Source organism: Sinohyriopsis cumingii, chromosome 17, assembly GCF_028554795.1.
Source record: "Sinohyriopsis cumingii isolate HCF-2022 chromosome 17, ASM2855479v2, whole genome shotgun sequence".
Taxonomy (NCBI): domain Eukaryota; kingdom Metazoa; phylum Mollusca; class Bivalvia; order Unionida; family Unionidae; genus Sinohyriopsis; species Sinohyriopsis cumingii.
Window position 1 is genome coordinate 49,689,612 of NC_142977.1, and position 15,967 is coordinate 49,705,578.

The 15,967-nt window shown below is 34.1% G+C and overlaps 1 protein-coding gene across 3 annotated transcripts in view; it reads right to left on the bottom strand.

The window, feature by feature from the left end:
• LOC149778666 (kinetochore-associated protein DSN1 homolog) overlaps positions 1-15,967 on the bottom strand; it is a 42,088-nt gene that overhangs the window by 2,477 nt on the left and 23,644 nt on the right. For all 3 annotated transcript variants that reach the window (XR_016415532.1, XM_089939463.1, XM_089939462.1), the window contains exons 6-8: positions 15,649-15,735; positions 10,529-10,682; positions 7,920-8,007 (exon numbers count right to left, since the gene is read on the bottom strand). Coding sequence is in view for 2 of the 3 variants with exons in the window: in XM_089939463.1 (XP_089795589.1) it covers positions 7,920-8,007; positions 10,529-10,682; positions 15,649-15,735 (329 nt within the window). In the remaining variant the exon portion in view is untranslated. The remainder of the gene's footprint in view (positions 1-7,919; positions 8,008-10,528; positions 10,683-15,648; positions 15,736-15,967) is intronic.

Sequence of the window (15,967 nt, forward strand, 5' to 3'; positions counted from 1 at the left end):
AAACTTGAACTGCTGACCACAATCTAAAATTTAAACAATTACTCCCTGTGACTTTCACTTTCTTGGCCTTTAATCTCTAAGAATCCTCCTCCCCCAACCTCCACCCCCAATGCATTTGTGGACAAAGTTTGAAGCTAATTCCATGATGAAAACAGCAAAAAAGGAGATAACAACAAACTTTCAAACAAAATTTAAACCAAAAGCTGAGACTAGATGGAAGGGACATGTAACTGCATGGACATTTTAACAGCAGCATTCATGTAAGGCAAGAAAAAAAAGAACACATTTATCCACATATTTGAAATTTGTTTCTGTACAATATTTTGAGATCTATCAATCATATGCTAGAGTATTCAATAAGCAGGTTATTGTACATAATGTAAAATATCTCAAGCAGACTCGTTGTTTTTAAGATTGGGTGATTGTAATTTGTTTGTCAACCTCTACACAGCGATCAAAACATTTAAAAATAATTGTAATTTAGGTAATTACATCTGAAAGTAATTAATTCTTTTGTAGCAGATGCTTTACATTTTTTTATATATTATATATTTATTACTTCTGCAAATTATGAGGCACACATAAAGCAACTGAGAGTTTTCAAATCAAAATTTTATTATAAAAATCTTAACTAAAGTAAACAATGCATTTCATTATTTCTTTGTTGTTGTGGTGTACCAATTTTTATTGATTTTGTGCTTGCTCTACCAATAAGCAATGATCCTTTTATCTATAAAAAAAACCCACTCCTTTCCCAATCCATGAATTCAATATAAGTTTCATACATTTTTCTCAAATTCATCAAACATTACACTCAAGAAAAGAAACTAATTTACATTCTCTGTCATATTTGATATAAATGAAGGGCATTTGCATTCAGTCACCATTGTTGTTTTGACAAATTTATTTTCAAATTAACAAATAAATTCAGAGTTAAGCAATGAATGTGGCAGCACTATTTCATGAGAAACACATTAACATTAGGAGAAATCTTCCCACAAGGCACAGTTCAGTACCAAATGAATCTTGAAAATGGTTTGGTTAAAATCAATCATGTACAATGGTGCCCCACTACAGTGAAATTCTGTGGAGCCATAAAAGTCCAATGGCTTATATGCAGGATAACTAATCTGCTACTACTGTGATAGATTCAATGATAAAACTACCTTCAGTGGTTGAAAATTTACCCTACAACTCAAAAGATGGTGAGTGGAAATTTCCAGCAGACGTGTGAAATTGCTCTGATTCAAGACTGATCCATGCTGATTTTTTTTCATTGAATGTCAACACTTCCTACTTGAAGTTTATTTTTTGATTTGTATTGATCAAATAGGAGCTTGATTCTCACTCTTTCCTAATAATCAACACTTTTAATTTCTACTTAAAATGGTCACGCACCCAGAAAACAATCTTTCATACTTTCAAATATAGTTCATTAATATCATTTCTAAAATACATGGTTCCCACACTTTTCTAAAGATAAATTTCCAGGTCATTTCCTGGGTTTTTCCAGGATGAAATTAGTTTATTCAAAGTTCACCTATGACCATTACTGAATGGAATTAAAGGGCATTTCAGATTGTAAAACATGCATTTTCTAAATCTAAAGATGTTTCTCTTTCAAGATTCTCCAAAATATCTAAGTCAGAAAAGATGATTGTGCACAAAACCACAAAATGTATCACATGAAACAAGTTTAATTATATTCCTATAAATTGGCATGTAAAGTCATTTCAATGTACAGAATACAAATTCTAACATTATGTTGCTGACCTGCATTATGTTACCAAGTGGGAACAACATAATGAACATAAATTAGGTTCCTTTCCTTTCAAACCTTTAATTCTAAAGAATTCTACAGCAATATATATACACCTCTCCCTCAATAACTCGTGCACAACAGGGTCCACAAACATAGGCCACACTATAAGCGAGGCGTGTTACCAACAGACCTCCAAAACTGAAAAAAAGTGCTTTGACATCAAGAAAACAGGAGGAGGGGAGGCACTGGGGAACTGGGCCGTTTATCGACTAAATCCTCATTTTACAATCATATCGATAATAATTTTTAATAGCGCACTTTTTCTAATGAAGTTGTTCATTATTCTATTTAAATAACATTTATTTTCAAAAATGTCCAACATTCGAAAGATCGTTCCAACTGGTTTCAACAACCATTACGTATACGCAAAAAAATCTGTGTATTACGTCTCTGCTTTTTGTTTTCTGATGAGTCTGGTTCCTGTAGTGGTGTTTAATATTAACCTGCCAAATCAGGAGTCCACAGAGCAGGGAACTAGACTAACTGTTGATACACCACCAAACAAGATTCCTTTTTTTTTCTAAAACAAGCGACATTTATTTTGTGAGGCAACTGTCTACGTCGAAACTCAATTTTTGTATTGTTCAATTAGAACAATATTGATGTCGTGATTTCATTGGAAGTAATGATGAAACTTTTTATCATCCTTGAGGGTATCTCTAAGTGCCAGTCCAAGAATTCTCTGAAACTCACTTGCCCACAATGCTCCATATCTGTGAAATCAAGCTCTTTATTTTACGAAGTATTCATTTCATCTGGATGCCTCATCTTTGAACACAGTTATGAAAGAGTCGGTTAATTTAAGATAGTTTATGTTACATACACAACAACATTTATAAGTTTTCAATTGATCAAATGAAGTGAGTTCACCCAACATATGAACGGGGCCTCTAGATTTTAAGTTTGTAGGATTTTCGTGCCTTTTAAGTTTCCTTTTATTCCACCTCCTTTATTTGATTCAAAAGACATAATTAATGTGACAATACAAAGGAGGCCAGGTTTTAATACAGTGCAATAATACAACAAATACTTCCAGAAGTCAGTTATCAAAACACGGTCAGCTCTTAATTAGATTCTCAGAGAAACGCTAGTGGACATAGCTGTTACGGTAGATTGGCACATTTTACGTTTAATTACAAGAGGACACAATGCATTTATGACGATCACACTTAAAAGGAACTAAAAGATAGAACTAGAACACAAATTTCAATTGATAACAAAATTATTTAATTTGTATTTATTTATTAAAGTATTGCCTCCACTCGGCGTAAGTGACATTTTCATTGACTGAAATTTCCTTACATGTCATTAATTGCAGTGTACTAGGAATGTCGATTGGAAAGAAAATGTATAAAGTTGTATGACATATTTTGAAATTTGATATTTCATAGTGTTGAATAAAATTTCTGGGTCCTATCTACTGTTTTCAATGTCAAAACGAGCAATACATCAAAGTTTCTGATACCAATTTTGAACACGATTTTCTTCAAGTTCAACAAATAGGGATCAATTTCTGGGGTATTTTCTGGTTCAAAAATGGGATCCACGCCTGACCCCGCATTATAAGCGGGTGCGTGAGTTATCAGGGTACGAGTTATCGAGGAAGTGGTATATATATATATATATATATATATATATATATATATATATATATATATATGCATCTTATAGAAAGTAAATATTTCCTATTACAGTATATATAAAAAACTATAAACGCAAATAATTAAAATCTTGTCTTGCAACGAAAAGAGTTTAACCCTAAAGTTATCTGTGCCAATAACATCCCAAACTAGATTTTTAAAACAATCTAATCTCCTCAAGACGATCTGGTTAAAAATCCATCATTTAAAAAGCATTCTAAATTTTGACAAAAGACCTTCAAAATTATATACTGTTGTATAAACAAGGACTGAATTTTTTGTAAAATCAACCTGTCATCTTGTAATTCGTTAAAACAGTCCTAAAACCTGCATTGATATAGGGGCTCATATCATGTTTTAATATATAATACAAGGGACGACAATTTCTCATTTCAGCTCCTAGAGTAAACAATTTGGACTACATATTTGACTTAAAACGAATAGCAGTCCGTGTTCTAATCTGGGTTTCCTCCGAATATTCCCACCTCATTTTTCATATTTGGACATTTAGGTTGGGATGTGAGGTCATTGCAATTGCACAGAGAAAATTTGGAATTTGCCACCACAGTGTGTAGCAACAGATAGTAGTTGCTTACCAGTGGGCCTAGCAAATTTGAACTTATGTTATATTGACTCATACCTGCGTGAAATCGATAGGAAAATGATGTATTTTCTCAGGAACGGCAAGTAATATAAACATTATATTTTTAATCCACTGACAGACTAGACAAAACTACAGCAAAGATGAAACCTGACCCTGTACTCGCCATTTGCATTACTAGTCACATGACTTCACAAATCTCAAATGACGACATCGGAAGTCCAATAGTCACATGATATCAACAACAAACTCCTTTTTAATGCTGCTGGAAAGAAATTTAATTATATTAAAGGAAAGTCAGATACTTTTTGTAAAAACCAGCAATCTGGATTTATCAAGCAGAGAGCACATATCAACATGGTAATCACGTGATACAAAAAAACTCCAGAAGTTGTTCTCAGAATATTTTAATATGGAGAATTTTGTGTTTTTTTCATTTTTGTATTTTTATTACAACCAGCATACGACTTTCATTTTAAAAAAATTTATTTTTCCCTCTACAACATTTGAAAATGTGGGTTGTTAGATTTGTGTACTTGTCTTTCAGCAGAATAAAGACATAACAAATTTAATACTCACGATTTCTGAGAAAATAAGTAATTTTCATATCGATTTCATACATGTATCACTCAATTTAACAACGTTTAAGTTTACTCGGCCATCCAGTATGTGGCTACGCTTTCCCACGACCACGTTGGCCTTTTGTGATGCTTAACTGGTTTTATACCTTCTATGTAATGAAAGATACGGATATCGAGCTGAGTGTGAAAATAAAAGTCAACTAGACAAATCTAATTCACTGAGCATTTGGATTCACTCAGTATATATATTTATTGCAAGCAACCAAATGATCCATAATGCACCCTCCAAATATTCTGGTTAGAACTTAATAAATTTAACTCAGATCAGATTAGTTATCACTCAATTACATGACTGTTTCAGGCATCACATGGTGGCAGAAAATTCCTGGGATTTTCCCAACTTTTATCAATATTTGCAAAATTCAAGGGCTTTTCAAGGTCAGGAAAAAAATTATTATTGCTCCAGACTTTTTCCCAATTTCCCGGTAGCGTGGGAACCCTGTATAATAACTCACTGATTAAAAGTTTATTCTATTTGTGATCACTTATCTGACTGGATGAGTGGATTTCATTAAATTTTAAAACTCTTGCTTCATTCCAAAAATAGGACTCATGACCATACATTCTGGTCATTAGTTCGGATTTGTGGGATTTAACACCATTTCTGAGCACAGGATAGGCAACACATGGCAGCCACTGAAACGGGACATCTTTTTCTTTCGACCAATATATCTTTTAACTTTTAACTTAAATTATTGCAGCAAATTTGCATGACTATTGATAAAACCAAACTATTCATGAAGCACTGTATATTCAATAAATAAAAATGTTTAAGTTCATTACTATATATTAATCAAGAACTAAGTAGACCCTTGGTAATTATCTAATTGTCTTTGATATTGATTCTGTTAATCATTATGCATATCTATAATGTTACATTCAAAGACTGTCTGGATTACATCAAGACATTCAAGACTATTGGAAAGAGGATTTCCTTATACCAGTATCCCATACATGCCAACCCCTGGCAAGGAAAAAGTGTAATCCAAGTGGACAAAAAGAGTAATCCGAGCAGAAAAAGAGTAATCCACATATAACATGACAAAAATTCAATAAGCATAGTTACAAAATGATTTATTTATCCCTCTGGACTTTTAACATCAATTACTGCTTTAAGTTTTCCTATATAACACTTTGAGCTTTAAAAAGCAATAGACTCTTGTATTGCATTTCAAAACACTTTGTACCAGCTGAGACTATGAATGTTTTGCACAGTAACAGAGCACTAAGTTCTGGGCTACTGAGCCTGGATTTTAATTCAGTTTTATTTTTGTTAACAATACTGAACAATCTCTTACAGTTATATTTATTCAAAGCATTATCAAGCAAATAAAAAAACTGTTTTCTCCAGTGGAATCTACTGTTAATTCTGGTAATGAAAGAAGAGCAGTCTAACTTTGCCCTTTTCATTGTCAAAGTCTCTTACACAGACTCTAACTTTTTAGCTCTTCGATACACATGTAGCAAAGTTACCCAGTGCAGTGTGCTATAAACAGAACACCTGCTACCTATTCGACTCCATACACACTGTTAAGCAGCACAGTGTATGATACGTTTAACAACAATTTTAACCATTTTACATTTTTGGTACACATCTATTACGTACAAAAAAATTTAAGAGTAAAGTCTGATCATTATAGCTGTGTAATTATTTTTCATGGAGAAATTTTTATGTGCTTTAAAATCTTGAGAGAATTCGTTCACCGTCAAGTCAGTGAAGCCGCATGACCAACTGTAGCTGCCATTTCTCATACTTGAAATTTACAAGTTCTTTGTCTGCGTCTACATCACTAAGTCATCTGAATTTGATAATTTATAAAAACTAATTGCTGCCTACATAAATATCAGAGCCTTTACCTAAGTTATTGAAATTTTCATAGTTGTGACTTTAATCGTGAAAACTTGAGTAAGTATTGAACGAAATTCGCGACCTCCATCCTGGAGAGTGGAGAATATGACCCAGTTACTTTAAATAGCAGATTTCGACCAGAGCATAAACAGCGACCACGTGATCTGACATAATGGTTCAGCACATGATAGGCTATACATGGCAGCCAGTATTAATGGTGGAGGAAGACCCCAGGAAAAACCCCGGAAAGAACCACCGACCCATGAGAAGCTACTGGCAAGCTTTCTCACATACCCACATTGGCTGAATCCAAGACTCAAACCCACGCAGACAGAGGTGAGATGGCAGTGATCTGTAACGGAGAGCGCTTTAGACCACTTGGCCACTCAGGGCCCCGAAGTAATGGTCATTCACAGCAATGAATGTAGTATCTAATAGGGGGTTTTTCCCAAAGGTGGCGCCACGAAAACCCACTCAAAATGGCTGATGTTTACAGCAGGCGTCAAAAGGCGCTTCCATGAGAATGGTGTAGAGACATCCAAAGGCGCTTGTATGCGAATGGAGTAGAGGAGTCCAAAGGCACTTGCATGAGAAAACAAATTATTAATTTTTTGGGAGGGGGATATACCAAAAATGCATAATCCGAATACAGATACGCGTAAGGTGTAATTCAGTGAAAAAAAGCGAAATGATTATGCCAAAAGCATAATGATTGGCATGTATTGTATCCTGGCCTATGCAAATTCAGAGATGCAGATCACACCCAGAATATATATCTCTCTCTCTCTTCCCCTTCTGGCTGTCTGAATGTTGCAACTGGATGAATTTTCAAACTCAAACTTTTTATAAAGATGCTTTTTAAATTTGTGACAAGCTGGAATTTAGCTGAAAGTACCAGTTCATTCATTAAAGTATATAACACTAATACAAATTTCACACAGTTTTATACATTTAACTTATTGGGACAATTTTTAACAATTAGCAACAAAGCTATTAACATTGTTTAATGACTCTTGTTGTTCTTGTTGTAGGGTTTAACGCCATTTTTCAGCACACGATAGGCTATACATGGCAGCCAGCATTAATGGTGGAGGAAGAACCCGGGAAATCCACGGAAAGAACTACTGACCCTCGAGAAGCTACTGGCAAGCTTTCTCACTTACCCACATTGACTGAATCCAAGATTCAAACCCACGCAGACAGAGGTGAGATGGCAGTGATCCGTAACGGAGAGCACTTTAGACCACTCAGCCACTCAGGGCCCCTTTCGTGACTCTGTATGGGTCTATCAACTAACTGTTGGTAAAACACAGAGAGACAGAAAGTTCCCCATTTTCTAGATAGCACTGTGGATTGCTGGACTTACTTAATTGAATTATCTGCCCTTCTACCACAGCTTCAGCTGTCTGATGTACTTCCTGTAACAGGTTAACCATCTCTGTGATTTTCTTCATCTGAAAGAGAAGAGTTAACTGGTTGACTACATTTGTTTTTCTGAATAGTAAAATAGTAAAACATCATTTATCATATTATTCATTATTATCACTTCACTGATCCTTTCAACAGAAGCCAATATAGTTATTTTCTACTGCAGTATATCCCTGCTGCCTTTCCAAACATGACAAAATAAATTCTGCAGATAAGGAAGTACTACTAGGATACCAGTTTAAAGCCATTGAAAATATGAAGCCATGTATTAATAGCAATCAATGCATCTCACATACATTCATTCACATTACTTTCGATTTATGCTATAACCTCAAGAATGCATCTATGGCATAAATCAAGTGTCACCTGTATTAAAGGTATTATTCATACATATGTGTTCAACTTATGCAAAATACAGTTGAAGTTTAAAAAAAAAAGTACAAGAAGAACAAGTATGAATAAGAAGAAATTCCACTTGTATACAAAACCTGAGGCTATTTAAAGTACAGAAAATACAATAATATCTACCACAGATACCCATTGTACAAATATGTCTGCATAACAGTTGGCATTAGATACCCATTTTACAAATATGTTTGTATAACAGTTGTCATTTCACCTCGATTGCAAAAGATGATGAGGCTATGATGAATGTCCAGGTAAAATCAAATGCAATAAGGAAAAAAAAAATTTTTTGCCATTTAACTGGTCCTACCCTTTTATGTGCTGTGTACATGTATGTCTTCAGGCATTCAACCAAGGATTATTATTGCTTTTAAATCAACTTCAGAGTCCGAAGATGGTTCATGCGAAATTAAGCTTAGTTTTGATTCCCAAAGATTCTAAGCCTTTTGGGCGATTACAGACATAATTTCAGTAATTTCAAATTTTCAGTCTAAATGTTACATCATATGTACATCCACAGTTATTTGGTTACAAAATGTCTTATTTGCATTCATGTCAACTTCTTAATCATTCAACCAATCTTTTTTCATCAGTTTCACCTTTCCATTTGGTAATATTAAACTCATATGATGATGTGTGGGTGTGATTTGGATTTTTAATGCAGGTCTAACAATTTTTCAGTCATATCGCTAAGATGTCGGCAGTGTGGTAGTTTATAATGATGACTAGCACTAGGGTATCATGCCGCAGACATGTAGCATGATGTCCCATCTAGTCACATTATCCTGACACCAGGCCGACCAGTCCTAATACTAACCTCTTAATGCTGTGCACCTAGTGAGGCAGCTGTAAGTACCAATTTTATAAGTCTTTGGTATGACTCAACCAGGGTTCGAACCCCTCGACCTTCCTCATCCAAGGTGGACGTTCTAACCACTGGGCCACTAGAGAAATCTCTTCATATGATAATAAAAATAACAATCCAAAGTATATTTTTCAAGCTGTTAGTTACAGAATGCAGCATCACATGCTTTGCTGTGTCTGCATAAAACTGCAGGTCTACAGTAAAAGAAAATGTGCCCAGTTCCTAAAAAAATGTGTTGCATGGACATGTTAATTTGCATTGTAAAATGGCTGGACTAGTAGTGGTTGTATTTTATTGTGCTGTGTATACTTCATGGTCTTGGAACATATCATGCAAACAATTTAAAAGAAACTGGCGGAAATAAAAAATAAATCACAACATTTCTTGCATGTTTTATTTTAATAATGGAAACAAGCCCATTAATAAGTGTGATTTCTTTTCCCTTTCATTTGTTTAAAAACACCACCTCTCCATCTGTCTGTTTGTCATCATTAAACTTGAATCTTTTGTGAAGCACCTAAATATACCAGGACTGGTTGCTTGGAAATATATTTTAATCTCTTGTAATAAATGTATGTGAATGTGTTTACAACTTTAAAAAAAGCACTCTACACTTTCTGCTGTAGCTCAGCCAACAGCTAAGTTCCATTAAATGTAGTTGAAGTCCATTATTATATAATTATCTTACAGGGACTTACTAATTGGGACAATAACACTTAATACACCCACTACAAACCATCATCTGGGCATCCACAACAAGTAATATATCCAGTCCATGAAGTCCATTATTATATAATTATCTTACAGAGACTAACTAATTGGGACAATAACACTTAATACACCCACTACAAACCATCATCTGGACATCTACAACAAGTACTATATCCAGTCAATGACAAAAAGAGTGTAGAAAGATTATTTTCCACCATGGCAACATGGATTTTCATAATCCACAATGGAAGTCCATTTTCCAAGACTGAGTGAATTCAGATCGGAAAACCCTGAATATCCTGACTGCTATTCTAAAATTAAAGAGAAAGTAATATGGGATACTTACAAGAAATCTGCATTATAGTTCTAAAGCAGTCCTAATATTTGCTTCACTTTCAAAATTTATCATTTTTATCCAAATTGTATACCATAATTACTGTATGACTTGGGGATATGTTTTACTTTCAAGCATACAGAACATAAAAATGTTGATAAACCAACTTTATTTTTACGCTATTTTTACATTAACCCAATGTATACGGTAAACACATTAACACTAGACTTACATAAAGAGGGACAAGACTGGCATTTAATGTTATCTCCTTTTTAATTTCATGTAGATCTAATGGTTCCATAAGGTAGTCGGATGCAGAAAGCTTCACTTCATCAGGCAAATCACAGTCTCTTACTTCTTCCTTCTCATCTGTCCCACTTGTCTGACTGTAAATCACAAATTACATATTATATGCCCACAAATTACACATTATATGTCCACAAATGGTACATTTACCAAGAGTAAATAGCATTATTATACTTTATGTTTCTTTGCTTGGATACTTGAACTTTTGAATCTGACATAAAACAGGTCTTCCTAACCTTAAATGCAAGCCATCCACAAAATTTTGTCAAAGTAAATGCCATAAAACTCGGTTTATTTTGTGGAAACTATTTCTTTCTCTTTAGTCTATGCAACCTTGTCTTATGACTCATAACCCCCAAATCAATAAATGTCCTCAAATGCAAGCCATCCAAAAGTTTGGTTAAAATCTGTGAGAGAGGACTTGAGTTAGTTTGCGGAAACCATTTTCCTTCCTGGAATCCCCTAATCTTGACCTTTGAACTTTTTATACCCAAATTCAATAGGTTTCTTTCTTGTCTCAATGTAAGCAATCTACAAAGTTTAATTAATAATGTAGTTTTGCAGAAATCATTTTTCCTTGTATAAAACCCAATAATCTTAATTTTAAAGTCCAACATGAATAGGTGTATTTCGTGTCTCAAATGCAAGCCATGTACACTGTTTGGTCAAAGATGTGATAAAGATCTCAACCATTTTTCTTCTTAAATCCAGTGTAATCTTGAACATTGATGCTTTGACTCCAAAAATCAATAGGTGTCATTCTTATCTCAGATGAAAGATATTTACAAAGTTTGTCTATGTTATCTGCAACTAAACAGCTTTCCTTCTTTCAGTCCCTGTGACTCTGACTTTTCTGACCCCGATATCAAAAGGTTTCTTCCTTATCCCAAATGCAAGTCACTTACAAATTTGGAATTGGTATATTATGGAAACCTCAGGTTTTCAAGTGGAAATGAAATAGGGACATGCAAGAAGTTTTGGTTTGATTTGGTGTTGGAATATCTGGCCTTATAGTGGATGAGGCTATTGTATAATCCAAAATGAGCTATAAAAGTAAACAACAAGAGCCCCTAGAAGGAAGTAATGCTCAGCTAGTCAAAATGAATTTGTAGGAATCCAAAAGTCATTTTATTCCCTCCATCATAGATTATTATACTCACTTTTGGTGCAAATATTACAGGAAAAACAAGGAATTTCTTCATAACAAATACCATAATTATAGGACAAATATTGAATATTTTGTTCAGTACACAAACAAACCATAAAGAACAAAAACCTCAAGATATCAGACTTCTTCACCCCCTGAATCTGTCCATCATGAATTATATCCCATTTATTAGAAACAAGGCACAAAATTACAATCTTCAAATTCTTTTGTTCTAACACAGTTCAAAATTTTCTATCAATAAGCAGAACTGAATAGAAAATTGGCAAAGTCCAAAATATAAAGGCTGAAAGTATCTAATAAATAGAACCTTTACAGCAGCAAGTATTTTTATAAGAAATATAGGACAAATACAATCCATGCTCATTTTATCTCTTTAATTGCTGATACTGAAATATTTTCAGATTTCAACATTTCAAATTTGTTACCAAAAGTATATTTATATCGGTCAGAGTTAAAAGTGTTCACAAGTGCAGTAAATACATGAATGTCACGGCCTTTGACCTTTAACCTGATATAAAAGAAAGAAGATCACTAAACTCATCTCAGATATTGTCAAGATATACACACATATTGAGCTTGGTATAATCTATAATTAATAAAGTTCTTTAAATTTTAAACTGGCATCATTTGACGTATTCTTCAGATATAATCCTAAAATAGGTATTATAAAAATCCATTTCTGTTTGCTTGTGTTATAATCTGATGTTCACTAGCCATCACAAATAAAAACTAGAGTCATGTCAGGGTGCTAATGTTTGCTTATTGAAAAACAATAAACACAAAGTCTGGTCAAAATTCATTGGTATATGTACAAGTCACTGTGTTCATAAAATCAAAGAAGTGCAAAAATGAAAGCAGTGACATTGCACTTGACCCCAAAGATTAAGTAGGTGTGATTTTCAAACTTTTTCAAAATGGTACAGTCATGCTGGTGGTCAGATCTGCACTAAATTGATTGAGGACCTATTACATAATGGAAGTTGAAGGGTTTTGGTTTTGTTTTCGTTTTTTTAATGAAAGCCCATGTTAATGCCACCATTCTCTCAGATAACAAGATTTTTTACATGGTAATTATGGTTGCCATGTTGGACATCAACCCAGCACAATTTTCATTTTGGACCTGCTACATACTGGTATAGTGTTTTAGTAAAAAGTGAATGTTAATACCATAATTCATTCAGAAGAGAAGATTTTCAAGATGGTTGCTAAGACAGAAATTTTGGAGATTAGATCAGAATCGTTTTTACGATCAACAAATGTCTTAGTTATAAAATAAATTCCGTAGAAATAGTTGTAAGAATTTCAAAATATCTGACGTTGCAGCCATATTAAGTGTCACAGCATACTGCTATCATTCCGAACCAGCTACATTTCATTAGAGGTTGTTTAATGAAAACCCCATGTCCATAAGGCCTTATCTCCAGATAAAGTAACACAAACAAGGTTTTTAAGATGATGACAGCCATGTTGGAGGACAGAACTTCAACAACTTCATTTCTGACCATCTACAATCATTTCATAAGAAGTATTGTAGTGATTGCCTATATCATCATCCATGCAGATGGAGTATTAGTAACATACCTTTCAAGCAATAGTGACCACACAAAATGTCATATCAGCACTATTTTCATTTAGGACTATTTAGGACCATCTATTTTTCACATGATATCAATTATTTAGAAGTCCATGTAAATATGGCCTCCTGTACAGGAGGGTATGATAAGATTTTCAAGATGGCATCCATGATAGTCATGGTGGAAGTCAGATCAGCACCATTTTTTACTTTAGTCTGTCGACAAGTCTTGTGATGTCTTTTAATAAAAACCATAAGTAAATATGACCCACTGTTCATGAGTATCAAACCATCACCATTTTCATTTAGTAATATCTACGTACTATGCTCCTTGAAGCAAAAAAAAAACATATTAACAAGACCTGTGTATTAACTGGATGTCTATGGGGCACCATTAGACTTAGTACCAACAAGACTGCAGGATAAATATCAGCACCAAGTTTCATGATTTTTCTGTGAGTAGCTGAGGAAGAGAAATAAAATCAAGCAACTGCTAATAGATGCCAGATGCAAGTTCATTGTATAAACAATAAACTATAGCTATTTCTCATGGGTGCATTACAAAGAGCCCACTTGCTACATCTTGCTTCTGTAGGGCCTTAAACAGCTGAACTTGTTTGGGGAAACAAAAGTTAAGAGAAGATGGTCACTCAGGGTTGATGTATGTTCTAAAAGATTGCATGAAATCCTTGAAATGCAAGTCCTTCAAGGACTCACCAGTACAAGCAACATCGCACGTAAAGAAATGAGATGACGGACAAGTGCTCTATCCAAAATGAGCAGAGAAGACAAATCCCATTAAGAAACACATCTAGGTCTATGAAACAGTATTCACATCAAACTGTATCAGAATATGTTGAATGGTTCTTGAGCTGTGCTCATTACAAGCAACATATGATCCCATGTAAAGATATTAAGTTGGTTGACAATGCACATAACTCTGTCCAAAATCAAGTAGACAAGACAAAAACACATAAAAGGCACATCTACGTGTAAGAGACAATGTTCTTACTAAATTCCATCAGAATATGTTGACTGCAAGTAACATTCCAAGTATTTGTTTGACAAGGGGCATAGCTCTCTCTAAACTGGAGTAAATGAGATTTCATCCATAGAAGTATCATACAAGTCTATAAGACTAAAATGGAAGATGATTACTATGGGGGTTTTCACATCTAAATGTGGAGTAAATTCCAACTCATCAAGTGAGTTAATGCCTTGATTTTCTTTTAATGATCATAGTGAGAAGTGTAATAACTATGTTAAAGGTATCTGCCATGTTTCACAAATGATAATGTAAGAATTTATTTATCATATGACTCACACCTTGCTGTATTCTAATTGGTTAAAATGCCTGAAGGTGTCTTTGCTAAAAATTATATCAATTTCACAGATTCACATGTAGCTACTGCAAGATTCCATAGGCTCAAATGACAATCATTCAACAGTTTTCTATAATTGTGATCAAGTATACATTACCAATCAATAAGTGACAGAATGTCTTTTTCATCCATAAGCCCATCCATTTGTTCATCCTTTCATCTGTCTTGTTTTCCATAGAAAAGGTTTGAGAACTACAATTATTGGGGCTGGGAACAAAACTGCTTCTGATCATGGTTTTTTCTTTCTTCTATTTAAATGATTTTCAATATTAAAACTTAAATCAGTTCTTTATCTAATGAATTTAAAAATAAGTCTATCTTTCGTTCTTGAAATTTTGTTGCTCTTTTTTTCTTTAAGCAGTAAAGTTTAATTCACTTTAATCTTTAATACAATTAAAAGAAAATAACACCAGGAAATGGATCATGGAACACTTACAGACTTACAAATTACAGTTGATACAAGGTTTATCAACAACATAAAAACTATACTCACCTCAGCCTGCAGCCTTGGTGAAATTAATTTGTTTGGGGTTAATCAACATATGTATGAACTTAATCAAAGTCAATAACTCTACAACATTTACATAAAAATTTAAGCTGTTGTTGTTGTGGGGTTTAACGCCATTTTTCAGCACATGATAGGCTATACATGGCGGCCAGTATTAATGGTGGAGGAAGAACCCGGGAAAACCCCCAGAAAGAACCACCGACCCACCAGAAGCTACTGGCAAGCTTTCTCACATACCCACAATGGCCGAATCCGAGACTCGAACCCACATAGACAGAGGTGAGATGGCAGTGATCCATAACAGAGAGCACTTTAGACCACTTGGCCACTCAGGGCCCCAAAAATTTAAGTAAAGTATCCTTCACAAAGTATATCCTTGCAAAATACTGAGTACATCACAGTTTGATAACCATACCCTATTTGTTGAATTTGCTGTTCCTCTGACTGTAAGTTCTCATATCTGGATACCAGTTTGTCCCACTGATCGGACTCCTTCCTCAATCTGAAAATATCAATTAAAGTAAAATTATGATTGGTGTAACTATTTGCAATTGTAAAACATGGATACAATATAGATTATGGGACTTGTGTGTCTTTGAGAAGAAAAAAATATCATGCAAACAAAAGTGTATTTATTTATGTTCCATCCATACCAGTTTGGTTGTGACTCATTTACATAACTAATACATCTCATGATATCCACTTTAACAAATGTAGTCATGTTAGGGGTGGTG